Consider the following 27,756-nt stretch of genomic DNA (forward strand, 5'->3'; position numbering starts at 1 on the left):
CAAGTTCTCCTGCTTTGGTTTTCCTGCTTCTCCTGCGGACAAAACATAACTTCGAAAGGGTTGTTTAAAGGGAATCAAAAAAGTAGCTTTCAGTTACACAGACAGTTATTGTTGCAAAGTTTTACTGATGAAAGGAGCTGATAGTTGAATGATTAAATGCAATCTCTCTCTATCTCTCCACAGGCGTTGTGTCCGGGTCGGGGGCGGGGGGGGGGCGGTAACCATGGAGAGGCTTTTGCTGTGCTTGATGCTGGCGGTTGCCATGGCCGTGCGGGCGCAAATCTGCCCCAAGCGATGCGTCTGCCAGATCCTGTCACCCAACCTCGCAACCCTGTGCGCCAAGAAGGGCCTGCTCTTTGTACCGCCCAACATCGACAGGCACACCGTGGAGCTACGGCTGGCCGACAACTTTGTCACCAGGTAAAGTAAGAAAGCATCGCAGCATTGGTTTTTTTTTTAACCTGTGCAGTTAACATGCAACACAGAGTGTTTGTAAGCCATTGCATCCAGGACAGAGTTAGTCTGCAAGTGTAGTTCAAGTTCTCAACCTTCAATGCAACTCTTTATTCATTCTTGAATCATCAAGAACTGCTGCAATAACTGTAGGTATTTTTGGTTATAGAGAACCACCACCAACCCCCCTCTTTGGAGAACTATTTATCATGATTGGGTCATTAAACAACCGATCACTACTACAAGAGGGGGAGAATCACCACGGTGAGACAAATAAACATAGAACCAAACAACATTTACACAAAAACATAAACATTGGACGACAACATGTATTGAAAAACAGTGAATTAGGTCCAGGAAAACTGGAACTACAACTGGTCACTTGGCCTCTTCCTGTCAAAGTTATGGCAGTAAACGAGGGAGTAAAGGAGATGAATGCAACCAGGAGGGTGCTGGGGTGCATTCCAAGCAGGTTTGATGGTGGTGGTGTGTGTGTGTGTGTGTGTGTGTGTGTGTGTGTGTGTGTGTGTGTGTGTGTGTGTGTGTGTGTGTGTGTGTGTGTGTGTGTGTGTGTGTGTGTGTGTGTGTGTGTGTGTGTGTGTGTGTATCTGTGTGTGTGTGTGTCTGTGTGTGTGTGTGTGTGTAACATGTCCACCGGTGAGCGTACATGACTTATCCCCATTGGTAATGGTGTAGATGGGAAGGGGCCCCGAAGCCCCCCAAACTCTGCAGCCCCGTGGACACCCTACAGCTACAGCTGCAGGAAAGCCCTGAGTACCCTGCCCTGCGGCCACAGAAGACACCCGGGCTCCCAGAGAAGACCCAAGGACATGACCCAGTCCCAGGGAGCACGAGGAGACCCCGCACCCCAGGGGCGCTCACAGGCATAAGACGCAGCCGCCGGCATAGAACCCGGGCCACGGGCGCAAGGCACGGACCGCGGGCGAGCTGGCAGGACCCCCATGCCCACCCACACTCGCACAAGGGGGAGGCCTGCCCCACTGTAGCCGACCAGACGCCCCGCCCAGCGTGAGTGCCAAGTGCCCATACACGTTGCAGCGTGTGCCCAGCACGCGGCACCTCGATGTTAAAATTTTGGGACGGACGAGAAGCACGCTTGGGCAGCAAGATGGCAGCTGTCCGCCGCATCCCCACCCACATAGCCTGCACCCCGCCCATCCCGCAAGCCCTCGGTCTATTGTGTAGTGTATGTGCTGAGTATAAGTTTTGGCACTGGGAGAGATCCTGACCGGATCGATCCAGGGGCGCAGCAGGCCAGGGAGCAACCACGCCCCAGTGCGCCCACCTCTCATACCTGGTGGCAGCCAACCTACAGCGATCAGCCAAGGGCGCAGAGCGTCTGCCATGGAGGGCGCAGAACATCTGCCATGGAGGGCACAGAGCGTCTGCCAGGTTTAATTTAAAGATTGGAGGTGGTCTATGGGTCCTCCGACAGGAAATTAATTTCCTGCATTCTGGTGAATTTTTATGCACCAATTTGTGCCTTTTCTACATCAACGTAGAAATGGCAGTTCCGCTTGCCATACTCCACCCGAGCCTTTTCGAGGACCCTCCGACACAGAGACACAGGTGGTGGTTTTGAAACGTACAAGTTTATTTTAGAGAGTGGGCAAGATTTAACAAGTCGGGAGCAGATGGAAACATGTCATGACAAGTGCTCCTCCTGTGTGTGTGTGTGTGTGTGTGTGTGGTGTGTGTGGGGGGGGTGCTCATTGATTGCTCTGAGGAGCAGGCATACAGCCACCCCTGATCCCGGGCCCAATTAACCAGACCTAAGACAGGTGTGGCTGCTTAAATCACACCAACCCCACACCGCCCCCGCCCCTCTTTACTCATGAAATTTACTGTTTTTATTGGGAGGGACAAATGCACGTGTTCTAAATATTGAGGGGGACATACACTACGTACGTATACTAAGTCCATCTGGGTCGATTTTCCACCATCTTGGACATTTTGTAAACTCTTGAATGTGGACATGCCTGGGCAAAGTTACCTCAAAGCTCGTGGATCGGGACTGGGGACTGGGGCCTTTCTGAGATATCAGCCAATGAAATTCTGAATTCAATCTATCACAAGTCCACGTCACTGTGGCTTCGGCCCTTGAAAATTGGCAGAACCAACAAGGACACCACTCTTAGGTACCGTACTGAGTTTGGCATTTATAGCAAAAGAAAAAAACTTCTCATAACCATGTCTCAGATTCACTCCAAATTGATTGTGGAGACTTAATCACACAGGTTATTAAGGTCATTTGGGGATTGAGAGAAAATAAGCCAATTAAAGATGCCGGCGCGGTACCGACATTGGTATGTGAGAAACTGTATTTTAATCCCAACGCATTCCTCGGAATGGGCGGTCACTGCGTTGGTTGGTCTGATTTGTTGGTTTGATGCTCTCTGTTAATACCTTTGCTCGCAGCTTTAATTATGATTCCTGCCTTCTATCTAATACAGAACTTAGACTGTGTCATGGAGATTTATTGCCAACAGCAAATCAAGCCCTGGTATTCCCTTATATCCCAAAATACAATTAATTCTAAAATGCATCTGGCAGCCACTGCATAGTAGTATTACCTTTGCTAATACTGCTCGTTCTGCTGATAGCACAGCTGCCATTGCTTTGATCCCAAGAAATTATACTCGTATTATTATGACAGGAACAGTAAATAATATGATTTCATGGACAGCTCACTTCTGTATTTGTGTGACTGAACAATTCTTACTCAAGGCTGAAAAGAAGAAAAGCCAAGACACAAATCTTTGATGTTGTTAGAAGACGAAAGCCCAGGGCACGCTTCATTGATGATGACGCTTTTGGACACGGTGTAGGCACCTGGGGAGATGTTTTTCAGGGATCCTGGCACATTATTTGGCTCGGAACTGCCGGCGCTGGAATGAAATTAAGCTAATTTGGATGTAAAAAAAACATCTTATTTTCTGATACATCTACGTATCAAGGCAGACCCTCTGATGACGTCACAGTTTAGTACCCGGGTTCCACTGTTTTCAGAGTCTTTTGTAGCTAGCTTTTCACGCTTGCAAATGCTGACGGGAGCTATGTTGCGGAGGTAAAAGACATACCTTCTATGTATTCTGTTTTAGCCTGACCCGCACCTTTTAATATTGAAAGATGTTTGCCAGAAAACAGTTTGACATCTGGAACTAATATCAACTTGTTTTTTGGTCATTTTAAAGGCCAATTTGTCATAGATACCCAATGGCTGTTTGTTTTCCTTTCATACCATTTGCCGTTGGTCTGAAGACACGCTAATGTCGGCACACATAATGTGGGTATTTATATAATTTTGACGTGTACAATTTTTCGTGTACCCAGCGTGAAGAGGAAAGACTTTGCAAACATGACACGACTGGTGGACCTCACATTGTCCAGGAACACCATCTCCTACATCACACCTCATGCCTTCGCTGATTTGGAGAATCTCAGAGCCCTGCACCTCAACAGGTAGTGGTCCCTTCCTTTTTTATTGAACACCCAAGGGTTGAGCTATCTGCTATATAGAAGCAAAATTGCCAAACTGCCGGAAGAATTTTCTTGATTTCCAGGCTTTGAAATGACCGTGATGACACCCAACCCGTGATGACCAGACAAATTAATTTTTCTGCATATCTTCTTATTCCTCTGGTTTCTCCTACTCCAGCAATCGGTTGACAAGGATAGCCAACGACACCTTCAGCGGGATGTCCAAGCTTCACCACCTCATCCTGAACAACAACCAGTTGGTTCTGATCCACCAGGGAGCCTTCAACGATCTGCTGGCCCTGGAAGAGCTGGACCTCAGCTACAACAATCTGGAGTCCATACCTTGGGAGGCCATTCAGGTCAGACAAATGAAGAGTTATGAGGTGTATCCATTTACACCCTAATATTAATGCTTAACTTGTGAGTCGGAAGTAAAATGTAAATATTTCTGTTCTTCCATCCATCTTTCTTCCCTCTATAGAGAATGATTAGTCTCCACACACTGAGCTTAGACCACAACATGCTGGACTTCATTCCAGAAGGAACCTTCTCGCTGCTCCAGAAACTCAACCGCTTGGACGTCACCTCCAACAAACTCTTGAAGCTGCCGCCAGACCCACTATTCCAACGAGCACAGGTATCAAAATTGAGATCATTGTCTATATCTGTTTCATGAGACATCACCCCTCTATTTGTTGTTGCATAATTACATAATTACAATTGGTGCAAACCTAAAATTTGACCCTTCAACCCCTATAATACTTACTCCCTTTTTGTGTAACTGAAGAAAACTAACTATAACAATATTACTCTATCTACTATCACTCTATCTGCCTATCAGTCTATCTCCTATCAGTCTATCTCCCTATCACATTGTCTAACCATCTTTTACCCAACCCAACCCCTCTCTTGCAATCAACCCCCAGGTCCTGGCCACGTCAGGGATCCTCTCCTCAACCTCCTTCGCTCTGTCATTTGGCGGAAACCCCCTCCACTGCAACTGCGAGCTGCTGTGGCTGCGGCGGCTGAGCCGGGAGGACGACCTGGAGACGTGTGCGTCACCTCAGCTGCTCTCCGGACGCTACTTCTGGTCCATCCCCGAGGAGGAGTTTGTGTGCGAGCCGCCGCTCATCACCCGATACTCCCACCAGATGAGGGTTCTGGAGGGCCAGAGGGTAGCGCTCAGGTAGGAGTTTTCCCCGGACAGAGTTTTAGATTTAGATTTTGTGATGACCAACCTCCATTGTGCCAGAACTTTAGAGGTTTCATTTTTCAATGAAGAACATAACAGCAGGTCATGTTACCACGTCAATTCTTTGTTCAAATTCTCAACAGTGGAAATCGTAATAACTAATAATAAACTAAGTAAAAAAAGGGGCTGAACAACCAAGTGAAAGGTGAAAAGAAAATATCCAAATTGAAGAAATATTCACAAAAATAATTAATTTAAGAGTAAGTGAAACAGTAAAAATAATGTCTAAAAACCAGGTGAAATACATTTAAAAAACAAATTATATATAAAAAAAAATTATGAAGGATGTATTTTTAAAATTTGAACATATGTATATAAACATACAAATATATTATAAGATACTATATTAAGATATAAGAACATCAATAGATCATAATGTAAGAATATATATCTATATTATTTAATATTACCTTTTTTTTAAATATGTATTTTATATCTTATATTAAATTCCTATATCTTATATTATATTCGTATATTGTATAAGTACAATATAAGAATAAAGTATAAGATATTAACTATAAATATGAAAAAATACAAAATAGAACAGAAAATATAAATAGTTATAAGAAGTTTTAATTTGGTTCATGTAGATTTTTTTTATCCTACCTCTTCTAATACGATGATGCCTGACATATAAGATCATCTAAAAAAATAGCTGTTGAGCCGCACTGTGTGAGGTAACGTCAGCTCAGCCTCCTGTGATCTTTTGGGTTGTTGGTTTTACCGCCTGTCTACGCCATAATAGCAACAGCCTCTCCGGGGAGGGGAAGAGGTGTGACAGCGAGGAGCTATGCAGGAGGTCTAGCGTCTGGCTTCTTCTCAACCTGATAGACACGCCGGATTCTGCAGTCTACCTTCAAAGACGTTAGAAGGCTTTTCTCTCCTCTTCCAGTCCACACACACAACAACAGCAATAGAATCTGCACTGTTGGCCATAATTTGAATTCACTTTTCCTATTTCAATAAGCTTTCAGGAGTGTGTGAACGTTTCAAAATGCCGCCTGTGTTAAATGAAAAAAAACAAACATACAGGGAAATTAAAAATTAATTTCGAGAGGAACCTAAGTCAAGACAACAACAAGACTGGGAGACAACGGTTTATTCATTTGCATATATATTGGTCACACTTTTGTAATCCTAACGCACATTATTTCCCAATTTGGTATACACACGGCAAATAGGAGGTAATCTCTTCTCTTTAGTGACAAACCCGCCTCACTTTACATACCTTTTCATTGAAAATGTTGTTTATTGGGGGTTTGAAACGCAGAGGGTCTGCATCATAAGGTAAGGCCACGGAGCTATTATCTTGCAAATGCAGGCCACTAAAGCTGTGATGAATGGCTTTTGCGTGGATGCGAATGGTTTGAACTGGTTTAGGTGGCCGGGAATTGTGCCATTTTGTATGCAGACATTATTGTGAGCATACAGGACAGTGTTTATGGCATGCGTAAAGTGGATCCTTGAATCCAATCAAAAATATATTTGTATTGTTCATTCTCATTTCCAGTTGTAAAATTGGATGTTTTACTTGGTATATACAAAAATCGTGCCATTGGAAAGTCACTTGTGTCAGGAAATTCAGATGGGAATTAAAATAAATTGAGTTTTACTGTTAAAATTGTTGGCAATTTTGCTCAAATATCACATCAGGGTTTTAACTTAATGTGACGATTACATATATCAATTCCTTGAGCTCTCATTGTTAAAAGCAAATGAGCTCTTTGGAAAAAGCAAAGATGATGATATTGCACCTGGACATTCAATAGACTGCATTAATGTTGGGGTTAAGGATGAAGGGAAGATCCTCGGTCTCTTTGTTGCAGTAATTTATTTCAGACCAGAGTATGACAAGCCTGTGTCTTAATTTTGTCTTCTTTGTCTAATTTTTCTATCTGCCTATAAGGTGTAAGGCGCGGGGTGACCCTGAACCGGCCATCCACTGGATCTCCCCGGAGGGCAAACTGGTGTCCAACTCGTCCAGGACCCTGGTGTACACCAACGGCACTCTGGATATCCTCATCAGCACCGTCAAAGACACAGGCTCCTTCACCTGCATTTCATCCAACCCGGCTGGCGAGGCCCACCAGATGGTAGAGCTGCTAATCATCAAGCTGCCGCACATCTCCAACAACACCAACAACATTCAGGAGCCCGACCCGGGCTCTTCGGACATCTCCACTTCGGCCCGCGGTGGCGGCCCCAACGGCAGCAGCGTGACGGCCGAGGGGAAGGGCGGCGGCGACAAGCGGGTGGTGATCGCTGAGGCAACCTCGTCCACGGCACTCATCAAGTTCAATTTCCAGAGGAACATCCCCGGCATCCGCATGTTCCAGATCCAGTACAACGGGAGCCAAGATGACTCACTGGTGTACAGGTGAGGCTGACCTTCGGATCTATTACGGTTGACATCACGGTTATGTCGCATCATCGAATCGATGGTTTGGTCCACGGTCACTAGCACTAAGTGCTTTTTGTTGGTAGCAGTCTGACTGGCGGTGCATCGCAACCATAGTCAGCGAGGCGTTCGATAAGAAACCAGGCTCATTGGCGGAGTCAGAGAGTCTGCTGATGTGAATAACACAAAGAGATAGGAGATGAAAGAATGCCCCGGCAGAGATTAGATCAGAGGAAATTAACTGAGTCATAGGAGAGGGTAGAAGGGGGAGCAGATCCTTGTAAGGTGAAGAGATCCAAGTGTATCTTGAAAAGATAAGGGCTTTGGTCTCCGGCGAAAGGGTTAGTAGGGATTCATCCATCCCGAAGCGCTAATGCATCAGGAAGCTCTAATGATGGGGAAGAGTCGCAGCAGGGATGAGCAACCGCCGCTCAGAGCAATGGTCGGTTGGTGCTAGAGCTCCTGCGAAGGTGGAGGAAGGCAGTACGTTAGTAACTCAAGATTAAATTGGTTTGGACTGTTGAAGACTGTTTGGTTCTGGTGGGAATTCTTGGAATGTCTTCGAGGCATTTCTATTGACAGACATCCAATATAACGACTATGGGCAAATGAATGATGGAATTCCTGTGATGATAGGGATACCCAAGGCCAGTCACAAGCGAGATGGAGGAAGGAAGAGAAAGCGAACGGTAATAAAAAGAACCTTGGAGAGCTACAGTCAAACAGGAGAATAGCGTGCCCTCTTTGCCTTGCTCTCCCGAGTCACGGGCACAACCTTGACGGACAGCTCTCTGCTTGTCTTCCTCGACTTTTTGACGTTTGCTCAGGATTACACAGATGACATCTATTCCGCTGAGCCTGATTGTTATTTGAGATAAACATTTACTGAGTGAGATGAAGGAGAGGGGAATTAACAAAAACACAGATCATTCATGGGGAGATCATCCGTCATTATCTACCTGTCAAATTGCTTGGTAATCCTCATATATATTTATTCGGGACGCATCATCAACGAGAAGACACTCGGAAAGGCTGGGGTCGGCCGCCTGTCTCTCTGCCTTTATATGAGCCGTGACGACACGGAAGCGGAGGCTCCATGGATATTTGTTGACACGTTTACAAACAATGGCGATTCCCTCCTATTATCCATTACTGAATCTCTCCATTATTCATTGGCCACTTCCCATTATTCGGAGTGCGCATCATCTCAAGACGACAACTGGGGAGTCGGTACATCTCATACTGCTAAACACCGAGTGTGTTGCTCTCTCCATTCCTTTCTCCATTTAATTTCTGTCCAAAAGCTTTGGCGGTGCAGCTGTAAGACCAAACAAGCCCTCGTGTGTAGAAGGTATACTACAGGATGATTCAGGGTTTTGTCCCTCTCTCGTTCTCAGCGGCAGTTGTTGCATAGCGACATTACTCCCTTATCATATCTTTACAGACGTAGTCTGCGGGTGAAAATAATAGTTTGCCCTCCCTTTTATTTTTGAGGGCAGTTACATCAAGCATACAAACAAACAAAGCTAAGTCTAGACAGTGGAGCAGATGAACGTTCTGAGGATCTGGGCCTCATCCGGAGAAATGTCCATTTGAATCACCGCGTTGCCATTGGGCTACAGGCATTCTGCTCCCCAGCGAACTCGGATATACTCTTGAGGAGGAGGAAGAGGTGGGGGAAGAGTGTGCAAGATGATTTTCCCTTCAGGGATTTGAGAGAACAAATAAAAAAACTTCCCGTCCCAACCCCTTTGTTCGTTCCCTCACCGTCGCTCACCGCTCTGGAAGGCCGGCATCTCCCCTTCGCCATCTCAGTCCGTCACCTCTCGAGGAGCTTCAGATTTCTCATTCTCTCCATCCTCCTCGTCCGCGCTCCACCTCTCCCCTTCTGCTCTTTCCTACCGCTAGGGCACTGGCTACCCCAAAGTCGTTTGTATTTTTTCAGTCGAAGGGAGTCGCCTGCTGCTGCTGCTGCTGCTGCTGCTGCTTCCGTGGGGCTTTGAAAAGCGGATTGATTTCCATTCTGTGTCCCCGCCACCACAAAGCAACATCCCATTGATCCTGCTTTTCATTAGCCAAACACAACGAAAATAAGTAGTTGAGAGGGCCAGAGAGGTGGAAGTAAATAAAGGAGAGAGAGCGAGAGAGAGAGACACAGAGAGACAGAGAGAGAGAGGGAGAGAAAGGGAGAGAGAGTGAGAACAAGAGTCAGAGATAATGAGAAAGAGAAGAAGAGAAGTCGGCCTCGGGAATAGCCGCGTCAGTCGCAACAGGAAGGAGAGGAGAGGTGGTGGAAAAGGAAGCGGGCGGGGCGGCGCCATTGTTCTTTGGTAAACACATATGTGAGAGTTTGAACCAGTTGGTATTGATGTTTTTTTTTTTTTTGGTCTCTGTATTGATATTTCTGAGCTTACGCCGCTTGCCTTTTCAACGGTGCTCGCTGTCAGTGGACTTGGATTACTCGGTTCGGTCTTTCCACCTCTTTGTTCTCCAGTGGTAAATTCCCTCGATCAATCCCGGCATTTGAAGCCTTTGAAGGGGTACCGGTATCTGGAAGGGAAACCACTCATCAAAACAGAGTACATAACACAAGCATGCCACTTTTTGATAAAATTTGAGAAAAAAAAAGAAATGTTACAATTAATTAAATACATCAAGAGTTGCTTAGCACGACTGTCGTGCAGTACAATAGAACTTCAACTTACTAACGCCGGGTTAGTGCTGCCACCAGAATTTTACCACTTTGTTTTTCTTGTAGAGATGGACAAGACTCATTTTTGCACGACTTATTTCGAGATAGGCATATGCCATTGGACTGAGGCTGCTACCCTTCTATTCTGTCTGTCATCTAAACCAGTGTGAAAACAGACTGCTTATTGCCCAGAAAGTTACCTGAATCAACTGTAATTGGAACATGGTTGTATCCCTAGTTGTCAGTTCTTCTATTCTGTCATGCAAAGTACACCTAATGAATGACCGGTAGCTTAATCGTTTACAGTATGTGACATTTTAAAGGTGTTTATTTTTCACATGGTCAGCAAAAATGGGGTCGGTGAAGGAGGCTTGGGCGATCGTGCAAAATTTTAAAAATTTTACACGATCCGTTACAGAAGTGCTCAAGTAAAGTATTTACACAAATCATTCAGTTTTCACTAAATAAAGTCCCACAGCAACGGAAAGCAACCGGGAGACGTGCATTGTTACTCCCCGGACAGTGATGACTGTGTTTCATACATGGAGGAAACAAACTAAAATAAATAGATCCAAAATACAAAATACAGCACGCAAGTCGGGAACCAGCGCATGGTGCACCGCTGTCTGGAGGAGAAATGAAAAAAACTCTACTCCAGTTCTCTGACATAGGGTTACGTTTTTCATTTTCCATACAAATAAGAAAATAAGTAAATTAAATCAATCAAAATCTTTCTCTATGAGATTATATCATATATTGCTAAATTATAATCACAACATTTGCATTTACAGCGGGGAAGTGAGATCCGATCACAAGTGGTTACTCGACGGCTCTGAGCGGAGAGGGCGAGAGCCTCGGCACTCTCTCTCCCTCTTCTCCTCTCTCCCTTTCTGCCCCGGTTGCAGAACACGGTAAATTGCACTTACAGGTTGCAATGCTTGGATTTTTCCTGGCGGATAATTATTATCTCTGTCATCAATGTCAGTCGCGATCGATGGAGTCAATCGCCGATTGACGATTTGATCGTCAACCTGCCCAAGCCTGGGGGGCTGGGGCTGGGCCGACACATTTGAAGTTCATATACTGCTGTGAGGGCTCGCTGTAAATGGACTCCACTGGAAAATAGGGAAAGGGGTGGATTACCTTACCTGCCTGCATAATGTGCTTCATGTGTATCATTTGTGCCACAACTGGTTTTGTGTAGTAATGCTACCTGACAGAAAATGACACATCTCCTCATATCGAAGGCTCCCCTCAAAGCCTTGTGTTTGGATATGTTAGGAATGCTTAACATAAAAATGTATCATTTTGAACCACTAAAGGGAGCGATAATCTATTATCCAACCTGTATTTGGACCTCTCAGAGAGCTCTCCATGTTGCCAAAGTTTGTCCAATGTGGATGACAGTTTTTACCCCCTTTATTTGTTCGTCCATCTTCTATGCAAATAATAGTGTTTCTTTGTTCTGGGCACTTCAGTGCTGAAGAGTCCATCAGAGGAAATTGACGGTGACAAGAGAGACAGACGGGAACCAATACACCAGTGGTACTCTACAATTCCCAGCTCAAGAGCCACATTAACGAAAAAATATTTTCGCCAGAGCCAAATTTCTGAAACGTCCCTTTCCTCCACCAAACCATTATGCATTTTAAAATAAGGCTACTGGTAATATTTTACTAAGGAATGAAAAGCATGACATATGCAATAATTGCAATTTATTATGAGTACCATTACCATATTATTATTACCATGTTTTTTATTACCATTGCAACCACAAAAGTATTATGGATTTTTATACTCAAATAATGTACAAATGTATACGGGTAGACATAGCGAAAGCGACAAGCGACTGTACTGCACGTCTGCTGCGGCTGCTGGGTTTATGTATTGGAATATCATACTTAAATTTAGTTAAATGGGCTAAATAAAAACCGTGGATCGATATAAATGAATTATATGTTTTTTCTATTTATTTATTACATGGAGGCTGTTTGGTGCTTGTAGCGTAGAAGCCGATGGGGGATTTAGACACAGTGGTCTCACGTGGCACGGTTGGGAGTCGGCTGATACGTTGCGGCTCCAGATTTTTACTTATATATAGTCATAATATAATTAAATACAAAGAATTAATAATAAAATTGCCAGTGGAAACCAGGTGATCAGCCATTGACCACTCACTAAACAGATCATTGATCACTACCAGGAGACAGATCCCTATAGATGCGTTCTCTCTCGAAGCCGTCCTAGGTCGATGTGCCTAATGGGGAATTCAGTTTTGAATACTGCAGACAATGTCTCAGAATTTGTCTCAAAATTGATTGAAATACTCTTAAAGAATGTTTTTATTTAATTTTAAATAACACTTACCCGCAACTACTCATAAAAGTAGTGTATGCGGCTCATGAGTATCGCTGCAGTAGACGGACTTGGCTTTGCTCACACAACGAAAGAGGCTGAAATCATATTGTTTTTCACTACCAATTGCAAGAGTTTATTATTTGAAAGACGTCAAATGTGACTCAAATATCAGTTGTTTCACCTTTGATGTGTTTTGTAAGATTTGCAACTGATGGTAGTGTAGAAGTGAATATTTTTGTCACTGGAATGGTTCTACTGAACAAAAACTGTTGCTCCCTAACTCGAAATAGCAGGGTGGAGGTCCTGCTCCCCGACAAAAAGGTTTTGGGTCGGGATCGGGGAAATGATGTCATGGACAACGTCGGGTTTGTCCCGGGGCTTGAGCTTTGAAAATGATCTCTACTAGTAAACTCGTGTCCACTGAAATGAATCATGATCTCATGTTTTGAATGTATTCCTAACACATCTCGAGGGCATTCACTGCTCATCTCCTCTTTATCGGAGCCAAGCTGTCTGTTCACAATGCATGGAATAAAACGTCAGTCAAGTTCAGTTTAAGAAGAGGATCTTGCTATGCGACTATTCATTGGACTATTCGGCCCTGTTCATTTTGGAGATGCAGAAAGATTACTAGCAACAAGGGTCCCACACCATCACCAACACTTGGTGAAGTTTTACTGCTTGATCAGGTTGCCTTGACACCGCTATACTGGAATGTTTTTCATTCTAAAGCTCTCATTGTAAAGGTGTCCTCTATTTCCCAATATGTAAGTAAGATACAGCCTATTATAGTAACCAGCGATCATTTTGGCCAGGTAGGATTATGGCCACGCTAATCACACAAGAATGTTGTCTCCCATGAGGTTATTCCATATCCTCAGTGACCTAGAAGACCATAGTGTTATCATAGCTGCCAAGCGCAACTGATGAAGGCCTTTTTGGAATATGGAAGGATTCAATTGAGCTGTGTACCTCTGCCTTTGACCCCATTGTTTTGGTGTCATCTCAAGGGAAGACTGATGGAGATGAAATGGCCCGGCCCGCCGTGGCCCAGTTAACCTTTTTACATTTGACTTTTTACGCCGGGAAAGCAGCTTTCTCGAGCTGTTCATCATTATTTTATAGGGGCGGCGGGGTGTCGTTTTCCAGAAACGGCGACGGTTACATTTTCAGCAGACAGGAGGTCAGCAGTGATGACCATAAAACAGTCGCAAAAGAGAATGCGCTGTCACTCACTCGGAGAGCTGTGTTATTATCTTGAATTAGGCACAACGCACAATGAAAATTTGGAAACAGCAGGAAAGGCCCGAGCGAGACTGTGACCAATGCCCAGATGATAAATCACCCTGAGGAATGAATAGATGGGGGATAAATGATGAGGCAGTGGCTGTAAAGAAATGTGCTCTTAAACATTCTCCATTTAGTAGAGGCAGACAGGCAGACAGACAGATAGCTGGATCGTAAGACGCCCAAAAACTGAAGGAGATAGATTGGAAGGGCAGGCAAGGCCTTTTTTATAGGCTCAAAGGGGGCTTGAGTTGCATGTATAGCCAGCAACATGGGTCATTATAGGACTTGGATAGAACGGCTCCCCTTCCCCCGCGGGCCTGCGGACATAAACATCTCCAGAACATCAGCAGAATCTTCAGAGGTAGCCAGGTTTATTCACTTCCATGGGACACCACCTCCCAGCCCGTCTTTACTGTCCATTCTCCCTTTACTTCCCCTTTGTTTTTTGCGTTGTTGTCTGTCCACCACCATCCTTAATCATTCATCGGTCGTTTTCCACCCGAGCAGATCCATCAAGCTTCGGGGGCTGGTTTCCATTTGCCCAAAACAAGTATGCGTCGAGCATTAATTGTACGGCAGGGCTTTCTATCTTTTCCCTTTCACAGGCCGCACAAAGGAAAGGGAGGGATGTGCCGGGGCCTTTCAAAAGAGGAGTGTCCAGCGCGCGCGTACACACACACACACACACACACACGCACACACACACACGCACACACACACACACACACACGCACACACTCGCACACACACACACACACTTAATAGGCAATGCTTCATCCTGGCCGACGGTCCCCGGCGGCCCAGGTGTAACATCTAGCTCAGCTGTTGACAAAAGCGTAAAAGAGCGTCCACCTTTAATTCCACCGTGACATTACGGTTCGGACTTGAAACCGTAAACATAACGCGGGCCTGTAGGAACGTGGCGATCGACTCTAAGTGGACTACGGGGCTTTGGAGGCGGACAAAGAAGATGGCACAGAGCAGAACAAACCTCAGCGTTCAGGCTGGATTGAGGGTGGGAGCCACTGTGGTGAAGGTTAAATGTAAAGCAAACAATACGAGAAGAACAATGGGACAGGAAGTACCAAGCGAGTGGCTACACAGGGAGTTGGATGTTGCGTGATCTTTTAAATGTATACTCAGTGTACTCCAACCGCACACCTTAAGGAAAGATTTTGTTGACTCAGCTTCACGACGGGAGGAAGGAGGGGAGATGGAAAGGAGTGCATGGTGTAGAATTGAACAAAGCGTTTGAAAGGCAATGGGGCGATGGACGCCATTCGACAAAACGGCGGGAATGGTGTTGGCCAGTGTGCGCCGCCTCGATTATCTTTTGCTCCTCTTTTTGAGAACAAGGAGAGAGCTCCTCCTCCTTTTAAATACACGTTCATCAGCATATACAACAATTTCACATGAAATTGTGTGGCATAACCGCAAACCTACAAGTAATTCAGTTATACTGTATATAATGATTGTATTTGAGTGACATCATAATGGCGTTATAGTCTCATTTAACATTGAGTTGCTTTGGTAGAGGTCCAAGCCTTTGTCACCCAAATGATAATAGTTGAATAGTTATGATACATGGTCCGAATACACGCTATCCCTCGATCAAAAGGACATCGGCTGTCTAACAGAAGGCCTTTTGACAGCCAGCTTTTGCTGTTTTACTAGATCCTGCTCAAATAAAAAAGCTTAAAAACCCACTGTGCTTAATATCCAGTCAATGCTAAGCCATGGGACTCTCACAAGAAACCAGAAATCGACATTTTCGCTGTATCAGCAGGTTGTTAGCCACCAAACTACCACTGATTTGCCCTCAACCTTATTGACGGTGCTCGGTTTGATTGGACCCATTATGTGGAGGGTAGCCAGCTAGATTCGCCTATAGCTCAAATTCTCGGTACTCCACTAATGTATGTCGGCTCCTTGGCTGTTTAATTGACTTCTAGAGTGTTACGCTTTGTAAAAAGCCTCTAAGGCTCGTCCTGATAACAATGCAGTGTTTTATATCTGTCTGAGCTACTCAGGCCTATTAGCAGGGCATTTTGCCATCTGCTGCAATGGCCATATTATCTTCTAGGTCTGCGGTAATTGGGTATGGGTTAAACTGTCTTTAATCCTCTTCCCTTGTACTCATTCATAGACCAGTGATCCTTAGCTAGTTTGGTTTGGTTTGGTGAAGTGGAGTGAAGGTTATTTTCTGAGATCGTGGGTGCGTTCAGTGATTTAATGAAGTAACAGTGTTTGCTTTTGTACCTTTGAGTTGGAGGTTTAGCCGGCGGCATTCTGTTTGTTGACCGTTCCTCATTTGCATATGAAGCAGCAACTATTAAATCGGAAAAGACGTAGTCACAAGCAGCAATTTCGGCGACCAGGAAGGGATTAGACGATTAAATATAATAGAGGAAAGAAATCTGGTTGGACATCACCCGTGGTGCTGGCCACGGCCTTTATCTGGCTCCCTTCCAGGTGTTGCTTGTCAGGTGTGTCTTCTTTCCAAGGCCCCGGGATTCTGCATTCCTCTCTCGGCTTATTCCGTCTATCGCTGTGTGCAGAATGGCGTACCGTGTACGACGGTACCTACTACATGTTTGTACCATTGTCCAGGGTCGTTTGTGATGGGAGTAAAAAGGTTGGTAGCATTCCAGCCTTTGTTTATTGTTTTCAATCCAGATCCATCGGCTACCAGTTGTCCTGGTGACGTGCCGCAATGCATTATGGGATACTCCTGTTGGCGTAGTTTGCAATGTTTGCATACTGAGACATTTCCGGTATTTTTACAGGTAGTATACTATTTATGGTGCTTTATATTATGCTATTTACCATATATATAGTATATGTATATATATATTTAGCATATTCAGCGGCAACTCCTCCCCCTTACCCTTTAAACCTCTGTTTCTCTTTTCTCTTTACTTGCTTGCGACAAATTACTTTAAAGTGCTCGGCTCCCTCCAGAGTTATAAAATTGATTGAGAGGCGGAGGGATTGTATATGCTCGGTCAACTTGCGAAATCCAGCGCGGTCTGCCATGTCCATAGCAGACGATGTTCTCCTCTTATTAGGGGAAACAGCTGTCACTTCCCTCCGCCCGAGCCAACGCTCTCCTCATCCGGCGTGAGAACGGCTAGATTCATCGCACATGACACCACGAGCTCGCTGTTTTACCAAATCGCTGTCCATTATCCACCTGTTCATTATTTTAAAGCCGTACACCATTTTTTTCTTTTTTGTTTATCGTCGGCTTTTGCGACTTCGTTTTTTTTTTTGTTTGTTTTTTTTTAAAGCCGTACCACCCTTTTTTTTTTCTTTCGTTTATCATCAGCTATTGCGACTTTTACAGGAGATTAAAATTTTCAACCTGTGACTTCACTCAGGTTCCGATCCACTGAGTCCGTTGTAGTCATTTAGTCTTCTCCGACAGCAGCAGACAAATGGTTTCAAGCTTCCTAGTTATGTTTTGTCCGTATTTATATTATTTTCTCGGGCGCTCGTTATCACCTTCTTTGCTAGTCCATTTTCATTCGCCATTTGTCCGTCCAAATGAACAAGCTACCGCTGTCCAGTGAGAGAAAGACAAACACGAAGCTCTGACAAACCTCTCCGTCTCTTAACAAACTATCATTTTAAACGGGAAAACAAGCTGTCAAATAGACTTTTATGCACATGCTGTGGACCGTGAACGTGATTTGGCCAGTTATGAGTTGGACGCCCACGCTCATTCATGTGTCAAGAGTCTCTGCCATGGAGGCATTTTTGCTGACCCTTTCTTATTGTGTAAAAACTTCCAGTTAATTTTCAAGATGAAATATTGATTGTTTGTAGAAATACTGGAAAAAAAATTTAGCCAAGAGTTTACCTTAATTTATTAAATAATTCTAATGTTTTCCAACATTTGCTGCTCCTTTTTCAGTGCTTCCTAGGATCCACTCGAGTCGCTGGTAGTACAAAGGTGTACAAAGGTGCTCGCTCAAGTACAAATGTGCAAACCTGACAGACCCTGGACTTTGGACACTTTGGTAAAATGGGCGCTATAGATTGGCAAAGAGTATTGAAGGAAAGGAAGAAAGGAAGAAGAAAGAAAGAAAGGTGCTTTTAAATTTGGAACGTACGCGTGTCACAAAAATGTGTCTCTCAGTCGGATCTCGCGTTTTTGTCATTCAGGCCGCACTTGAGAACTTGAGTTGTGAGCAGAGACTTAGACTTAGGAGGTACTTAGACAGCACTGAGACCTGCAGGGATCATTGAGACACGATCACAAGGTTTTTTCCCCCCAAAAATGCTAATTCAACTCTTTTCATCTCCTCTGTGTATAATGTGGGTGTACGATTCAGGTAATGATGGTGAGAATTGTTCTTGAGTAGACCCAGGCCAGATCCAGGCCATGGACTGGACACAGGAACGTTCTAAAGCAATAGTTCTCAACCTTTGTCACATGAAGGACCCTCAATTTCATACACATTAGGCCATCTGATAAGATTTTATCTCTGGGACCCCAATTGATTCAGGAGCACATGGTGTCACCTCTTCAGCGCCACCTTTATACACTGATGAGGCCTTTCTATCAAAGAAGATCGCAAAGGCGGATATTGGTTAAATTTGTATGGTTCCAGAAATTACCCCCTGCCCCTCCAGCCCCTCCAGCCCCTCTCCCTCACTGAACCCGCTGAGTCACAAATTTAGATACTGTTTTTTCTGGAATAAAGCATGCGGTTAGGCTTGGAGCCCGCTCTTCCGATCTTTAATCAAGTGTAATGGCCTGAAATGGGACAATCTGGTCTCAGAGTTCACCGTTCTGCGCGGCCGAGGCATCTGCTCATTGGGAGACAAAAGGCCAAGGGCGCCTGATGGTTATCCTTTCACCCTCCCTTTGGCTTCTGTCCCGCTTCCCTTCTTTTTCTCTTCCGAAAGAAGGAAAGAAGCGACAAGTTGATTAACACTCAATGCTCAGACGCCGCCAATCGGCTGAGGGCTCGGTTTAACCGACGCGTGTAATGCCGCGTTTAAGCGGCAGCGTTTTGGTGAAAAGCCAGCCGTGGTGAAACCACTGGGAGGAAGGCAGGAGGCGGGCGTGGGGGAGGTTGGGAAGATTAGTGTAATGGATTCAACACATGTACACTCATGCGTACGCACACACACACGCGCACACACACACACAGACACACACACACACTGTACAAGCCTATGGTTCTCAATACATACTATACAGATACAGTGTAAGTGTCCAACTGACATAAAGGGAGATCAGAATCACAATTACTGTATGCCAACACTTGAACTCAAACACACTGTCATACAGACACACACACACACACACACACACACACACACACACACACACACACACACACACACACACACACGCACTCACACACACACACACACACACGCAGCCAGCTGCAGATAAATATGCATTGTCTCGACACAAGTTCTCTCTTACTTTCTCTATGAAAAGTATAATAAACCCCACCCCAACCCCTACAAGCCTCCAAACACATACACATACGTACACACACAAACACACACACACACACACACACACACACACACACACACACACACACACACACACGCACACACACACGTGCGCGTGCACTCGGGCGCCCAGGGCTGAGGGCTTGGCAGAGCAGACTAGATAGATTAGTGTAATAGTCTCAGCCAAAGCAATCATCTGCCCACTGAAGGGCTTCAAACACTGGCAGCCGGATCGGAAACACACAAAGAAAAACGCTCAGCGCGGACGAGCCGGACCCGGTGCGGCGCCGCGCGCTTAAGAAATGATCATTTTCCCAGTGAAAGGATTGACGCTTGACACATGGAAATACATTTGGCAAGCGTGTCAAATACAACAGAGGCAGTATATAACCAGTCATATTCATTGTTACTCTGACGTGAACACCATTATGAACTTCAACCGTGAACCAGGACAGTTTGGGCGTCAAACAGCTCATTTCCTGCATTCGGGTGAATTTTTATGCATCAATTTACGGTGGAAATGTCGTTATCAGTTTGTCAGGGGAACCCAAAATTCAGGCACCAGGTGACAATTCAAATGATAATGTACCTTGATGCAGTCAAGCTCTCTGGCATTTTGTAAAGCTTTCAAATATTTATTCTCCTGCAGATCAACTTTTCTCATTTGATATTATCCCTGCTGAGTCCGCACACATATCGTCATGATTTACTCTTCTGTACTCTTTTGTTTGGAGAAGTGTGCATGTGGCACCTTTTCACGTCAATGATGAATCAATTCATATGAATTCATTGACAAACCCCTGGACGTCAATGGCTCATAATGTGTTTCAGCAAGATTTTCTGCACATTCAAAACATATCACACATATCTGTGTTTTGGGATGATTGTTTTCGGAATCATATAGGCTACATCTCAATCCTCCCTCCCTTATTGAAGCTGACTGAAAACAAGAATACTTCACATTTTTGCCATAACCAATGGAAAACATTGATCAAATCTATTGGAGAATGACATCTTATTAAAGCCTTATCCTGAAAAACATTGTAATCATAATCATATTTTGGAAGGAAAAAAAAAAATGGCGCCGTGCAAAAGAAAGACCCAACCCTGTCGGAGACATTGTTGCATCTATTAGTAATGTTATAGCGATTTTTCAAAATAAAAGTCCTGTTTCTTTCATATCCATTGGGGGCACATATGAGGCGATAGTGGTGCCGCCCCTAGCGGTCGCCTGCGCCGGCGCTCCGGTTGATTACATTTCACTGCATATATGTATGAAAGTATGTATATGTATGTGACAAATAAAAAATCTTGAATCTTGAATCTTGAATGCATGTGTTCTTGATATTGACGGGGACGTATCCCCTGCTCCCCCCCAAAACTCGCTTTGACACAATGCAGCATTTTTGGGGCTTTCTGGATGGTCTTCAGCCAGAGTTTTGGCTGACCGTGTTTAAAGCCCATCCACTATTCCATTGTACAACACTAGTCCTCGTGTACTCTTGCTATGTCCGGCAAACATTGCTCGGAATAAGGAGTTACTTCATTAAATCACTGAACGCACCCACGATCTCAGAAAATAACCTTGCCACCATTTTGGACATTTTGACCATTTTACCTTGAATTCTTAGACTTAGCAGGACGTGGTCTCCAAATTGACCACAAATTAATCGAAAAACGCTTGACGACGGGTGTACAATTTCCTCCTGCCTACTCCCAAGGCACTAGGATTTATTTATAAGACAACATCTTTAATGGTACCATGACACCATAGCCTTAATGTTGTGTTCTATTTTAATGTGGTTGTTCACCTACAGTATATAGACCATATTTGTGAGTGTTTGTAACCTTGTACCCTGTCCATACTGATGAACTGCCTCAATGGAGCAAACCTATTATGAACGTTATGGGCTATATATGTGTTTAACCTGCTGACACCTTGTGTCCATCGGGAGGTCCATGGCCTTGTCCATTGTGTGTGGATATGTGTGTGTATTATGTGTGTGTGTGTAAGTGTCCGGGGCTCGCTGCTCGATAATGACCAAATCATCAAAGAAGTTTTCAAACCCGCTCACGGTCAAGAGAGATTCTAACCAGCTGTTGAATATTAATAACCGGCGCTCACACACACACACACACACACACACACACACACACACACACACACACGCACAGAATACTGAACTGTGGACATCACAGGACGAGCATGTTGGCTCGGTGAACAATTGTCTGTTTGGTTCAGGGATGGACAAGGGTTGGGACCTCAAAAGGAAAGATGATCAAGTCAAAAAGTATTATTTATTTACACACTTTTTCATGTTTTGTTTATTTTTCAGGTTTATTGTTGATTTTTGAGGGTCATTGTATCTTGCCATTTTTTTTCTATCATCAGGCTAATTTTAAGGTTTACTGTACATTGCCAATTTTCTATTTTTTGCAAATTAAAAGAGGTTTATTCCATTTATATATTTTTTACTTTATTTTGAGCTCTATCTATCTATCTATCTATCTATCTAAAAACTGTTTGTTAACATTGATCATAGTTCAGAGTTTCCGTTCGAAGAAATTGGATTTCAATTTCCTGGACAAATGGGAGAGATTCCAGGCAAATATTATCTGTGTTTATTGAGCTTAAAAAACAGTTATATAAAGCAGGGTATATAGGGAATTACATCATCAAGGCATGTGGATGTATAATATTTTTTATTGAGTATTCAAAATAAAATAAGTCCCATCAGTTAATGCAGTTTTAAAAATAATATAAATTATAAATAAATGTTAGGAATATTATGTTTCGAAATCAAATAATTTCTGGTTGTGATCAATATGTAACAAGTGCAGCTGCTTTTATTAACATTTTACTCATACAATTTTGATAAAATCAAAAACAAAATAAATATGGCAAGTAGGTCTAATTAAATAATAAAAGTTTGTGGTGTTGCACGTCTTGTCGATATATTTTACACAATGGATATTTACCGCCTGCTTTGGGTTGAACTTAAATATCCCAAAAAATGCCAAACTATGGATTATGTGTCCTTGTTGTCATATAACATCATCTTCTGCTTCTCCTCTGAGCTCTGGACGCTGCGCTCTGTCGCTGCTCCGTGTGTTTACAAGTGCAACCTGTCCACGAGGCAGGGGGTGGGGCCTATTTATATGTCGACTCCCGTGATTGGTTTGAGGTGAAGGGTCGGCTTTGGATCGTCCAAAGTGATCGGCTTTCGGATGATCGAGATTATTTCGTTTCAACATCGAGGACAAAAATATGTCGATATTTATCGTTATCGTTTTATCGCCCAACACTTCTTCAAATTGCGCTTAGAGGGAATTATTTTCACTGGGCATTATGACTGGAGGGATTTAAATATGTCAGACTGTGCAGAAACTCTGTTATAGGTATATACACAAGAAAACTTCCCCACATTTCCAGATGGATAAGTTGCATCCTTGTATCAGGGTGGCCTTGGCTATGTGTGTGTGTGTGTGTGTGTGTATGTGTGTGTGTGTGTGTGTGTGTGTGTGTGTGTGTGCGACTTCAGATAAAACACCATTGAGGGAGGCATGGGGGAAGGCTCGGGATCAAACTGTGTTCAGACACTTCCTATTAGTATTCACAGAGGCATATACAACCCTAACCCCCCCGCCCGCCCACACACACACACACACACACACACACACACACACACACACACACACACACAGCCTTGTGTCATTACTTTATTGAACCTCGAAGTCTGGAGCTCTCGATTTGTTACCTCAACACGACTTACTGGATTTGAGCTACCTCTCCCCGCAACCCTGGTTCAAAATGGCCGCCGGGTCCTCTTCGGGGCCCTATCGCCCGCGATCCGGCGCCAAGTAGGATGGAGCTCCTTGCTTTTAATGAGGAATTCCATTAGCATATTAATGAGAACATCTAAAAAAAAAAAAAAAAAGGCTGACGGGCAACTTTAGGAAAACTGAAGGACGAGGGAGAAAAGATTAGCATATGAAATTCAAGAATGACAAAGCAGTCCCGGAATTGCTTTGTCATTATAAAACAAATAATACAATAATAAATTAAAAATAAATAAATAAATAAATAAACCACAGGTTTTATGGCGGAGCTGGAAGTCGGTTTTGCTTTGGTGATCTGGAGTCAGACGTAGTGTCGTTCCTGCCGCTCTCCGTACGCACAAAAAAGCTTTTGTTCTCACTCTTCATCCTCTTCTCGCCTCATTTGCTCGCCTGTCCTCCAGCTTCTTCTTTTGTCTTATGTCCTTTCCATCCCCATTCTATTCCATCCTATTCTTTTCCTTTCTGCCTGCCTCCGTCAGCATCGCATTCAAATGACGGATGCCTGAGCACCACGTCGCTCTGTCCCGGACTTTCAAAAAATATTTTGTCCGAAGATATGCATTCTGCAAGTCGATTTAATTGACGTAACTTTACGTGAAAGCTGTATTAATTAGGAGTGTTAATGAAATTAGCATGGAGAAATGCTTTGTGCGAAGGAAATGTGAGATGCTACGCTGCCTGCCCTAAATGATCTGAACTGTGATATTTGGTGCACAAGGGTCTGTTTGGGCATTAGATTAGGGTTCACTTGTAAGCTGTGAGTAAGATAAGATAAGTTAATAAAGGATAAAATGACGCTCTATAAATGTACGCATGTAAAGCAGGTGGTAAGCATCAGGAAAGAAGCAGGCAGCAAAGCAGATAGGGCAGGCTGCATCAAATAGGTCAGCCAAATAAGGGTGTGGAAGCTTGTGGCGCTGTCAAGTTGTTAGACAGAACCAAGCTACATATATACAGTGATGCAAAAACATATGCTTCCCAAATATTCATTAAGACGTATTGATAATGACTCCCCCTTTCTCCATCTCTCCTCTCCCACCCTAGAATGATTCCCCCGACCAGCAAGAACTTCCTGGTCAACAACCTGGCGGCGGGCACCCAGTACGACCTGTGCGTGCTGGCCATCTACGACGATGTCATCACCTCGCTGACGGCCACGCGCGTGGTGGGCTGCGTGCAGTTCACCACAGAGACGGAGTACATGCGCTGTCACTTCATGCAGTCGCAATTCCTCGGCGGCACCATGATCATCATCATCGGCGGGATAATCGTAGCCTCGGTCCTCGTCTTCATCATCATCCTCATGATCCGCTACAAGGTGCGTCTGTCCGTACGATTCTGCCCGTCCGCTCAATGATTCGCTGGAATCAAATCAAATCAAATTAAATCAAATCATCATCCACACGGGGCAAAAGTGTGAAAACCTTCCTCTTTTTTTCTTTTTGGTTGTTGTTTATTCCCCCCTAAGGTTTGTAACCCTGGCGAGGGTGGTAAGGGTGTCTCCATGGCGATGACCAACGACCACTCGCAGACCAACGGGCAGCAGCAGTCGCAGGGCTGCACGGTGACGCCCAGCGCATCCAAGCACGGCGCCATCGCCCTGGACGACCTGTCTGTGGGTGGGACGAAGAGGGGAGGAGGAGGCGGGGTGGACGGGGGGAGGAGGCGGGACTCCATGACACACTCGTCCGAGACGTTGCCGTCCCACTGCTCGTCCGCGGCGGGCCAGACCCGAGCGGCCCCGGGGCCCGAGCGAGAGCGGGCGTTGGATGCAGCCTCCGTGGGCTGCAGCGTGGGGGACCAGGGGGCCCTGGCCGGGACCCTGGACCACCCACCCAGTGTCACGCCCTCCTCCGTGACCGGCAGCTCACTACACAAGCCCAAGCGGAAGCCCGCCCCCAACAAGCTCGGGGGTTCCTCCGCTAACGCCGGTGGTGGTGCACTCCCCTCCCCCACCCCTCGTCCTCCCTCCTCCACCTGCTCCACCTCCTCCACCGCCATGTCCACGGCCTCATCGCCCCCGCCACCACACGCCCTCACCGCCATCCGCCTGGAGAATCTCAACACCAACCGCAACAACTCCACGTCTCTTGACCAGTACCCACACCAGCACCCGCCCCCTCCTCCCCCGCCCCGCTACGCCTCCACCACCCCCCAACCGCCCCGCCCACCACCGCTGATGACGACCGCCCATTTCACGGACACACCGGTCCTGCGGCGGGCACCCCGCGGCGGTGGCCCCTACTCCAGGTATCGGACTCTCCCCGCCGAGGAGGTGGGTGGCGGTCGGAACAAGGCCCGGAGGCGGTACTCTCTCAGTGAGGGCGGGGCAAAGACTCACAGCTCCTCCCCTCAGCCCAGCGGCGGCAGCGGTGGCGGGGCAGGAGGAGCAGCGCAGCCCAGGCTGGGACGCATGTCGCGCAACAAGCGAAGCCAATCCATGAGCGGCATCCCCAAGGAGGGGGACGGAGACTCTGACAAGGGCAGGTGCGGCCCCGACTGGATCCTAGAGAGCACTGTTTGAACCGGGAAAAATGAAACAAAAACTACACGGGAGTCGGGATTGTGTTAAAAATGTTTGTTCATTTGTAACAACGTTCAGCGCTTCTAGATGTTTGAGAGTTGTGGCGGTGCCGAGGCGTCCTCATGCATGGGTGCTGTGTTGTTTATTGAGGTGTGAGACAGTGTTTATGTTCGTTTGTGTGTGTGTGTGTGTGTGTTTGTGTGTGTGTGTGTGTGTGTGTTTGTGTGTGTGTGTGTGTGTGTGTGTGTGTGTGTGTGTGTGAGAGAGCGAGAGTATGTTTGAATTGGTGAAAGAGTGTGACTACGGAAATATTTTGGCGTGTACTGTATCAACCACTGTATGTGTGCAGACCGTGTTTGTGTATGTGTGTGTGTGTGTGTGTGTGTGCGTGTGTGAGCATTTGTTTATAGGGCTTAGCATACGTGTGTGTACACGTGTGTGTCCTTTTGAACATTTGCTCAGGGACGAATGAGGTTATACTAAACGTGAATATGTGAGGATATACTGTGTGTGTGTGTGTGTGTGTGTGTGTGTGTGTGTGTGTGTGTGTGTGTGTGTGTGTGTGTGTGTGTGTGTGTGTGTGTGTGCATGTGTGTGTGCATGTGTGTGCGCATGTGTGTGTGCGCATGTGTGTGTGGGAGGGAGCACTGAAAAAGATGAGTCATTGAATCCACTTTAAAAATGCTGTCAAACTGACATTTTTTTGTTTTTCTCAACTTAAAACCGAGCAATTACAAGAGAGATTTTATGTTGAGGAAACCAAAACATTTCCTTATTTTTTATCGATGCAGTGACTCCAATAAATTTTTTTTTTACAGTGAAGGAAGTGTGGGAAGAGGGAGTCGAATTTGGACTTTCTTGTTCAAGCTTGGGTTTTTTTAAACATACCTTTCCCCCTGTTTTCCGTTTTTTTTGGTTGTTTGTTTTTTATGTTTTCTATTTTTTCACCTCAACAAAATAGTGTGTTGTTTGTTTGGTTTTCTTTGTTTTGGTTGGTTTTCAGTTTGCTACCTAGTCATTCGTTCATTCAGCAAGTGGATGTTTTGCCTTTTTGTTAGGTGTCTCGTAAAAGCCACTTTTTATAGCACAACAAAGGTTCAAAGGCGGCGACGGCGTCCCACAGGGCGCGATTCAGGGCCCATCTCACTTTACCCGGCTCACCTCCACCACCTCCGACGAAACCACCAACCAAAAGGGAAGGAAATCGAATCAAAGACACAGAATCAAAAGCACACTGTTCTCCATGCACTCACAGACATGCATCCCATCGCACACACACGCATACACACACACACACGCACACACACACACACACACACACACACACACACGTGAAGTGCGCGCGTGTGTGTGTGTGTGTGTTTTTGTGGCAAGAGAATAGCAATCGGTGCCTTCTTTTGCTTTTTGCTGTTCCTTTCAGACAAAACAAACCCGGATCCGAAGACTCAGCTGCTGTGTTCCTCAAAACCGGGAGGGGAGGGTGGGGTGGGTGAGAGAGAGCGACGGAGTGTGGAAATGAGAAAAAGAAAGGGAGAAAGAAAGAAGGAAAGAAGGAAAGAAAGAAAGAAAGGAAGAAAGAGATATCACACATAGCCTTCTTACCTACTGACGACAAAAACAGACTTTTTCGTGACGTGTAGACAGACTCGAACCGAGACGATATTTGTGTGACGAGAGCGACGGAGGGAAACGACGGTGAAGGAAAAAAAAAAACACCGGAAGGAAAAAATGAAAATGAAGAACAACTTTACCGGACCTCTTATAAAATTGATATTTTTTAAAGGAAGATTAACTAAAAAAGAAAAATAGTGAACATGACAAAAAAAAAAAACTAAAAAAAAAACAATGCGAGCTTTTCACTGATGTTGGTATACGACGAACCATGTTGGTCACAAGCTCCTGGAACAGGAGTTTTCTGTACAGAAAACAAAGGCAACATGTACTGTGTTGTTATGTTGTGTACAAATAAA

The 27,756-nt window shown here is 45.0% G+C and overlaps 1 protein-coding gene across 1 annotated transcript; it reads left to right on the forward strand.

The window, feature by feature from the left end:
• Positions 1–214: 214 nt before the first annotated feature.
• On the forward strand, positions 215–25,786 carry LOC307238907 (leucine-rich repeat and fibronectin type-III domain-containing protein 5-like; the record flags this gene model as incomplete). The annotated part of the gene is made up of 9 exons (XM_080012061.1): positions 215–420; positions 3,808–3,936; positions 4,133–4,313; positions 4,436–4,591; positions 4,881–5,140; positions 7,113–7,583; positions 24,307–24,580; positions 24,731–25,199; positions 25,434–25,786. Exons 1-9 carry the CDS (start codon positions 224–226, stop codon positions 25,784–25,786), a joined length of 2,490 nt encoding a protein of 829 aa, XP_079868187.1. The 5' UTR covers positions 215–223.
• Positions 25,787–27,756: the final 1,970 nt, after the last annotated feature.

This window comes from Zeus faber (assembly GCF_960531495.2).
Source record: "Zeus faber genome assembly, chromosome: 13".
Taxonomy (NCBI): domain Eukaryota; kingdom Metazoa; phylum Chordata; class Actinopteri; order Zeiformes; family Zeidae; genus Zeus; species Zeus faber.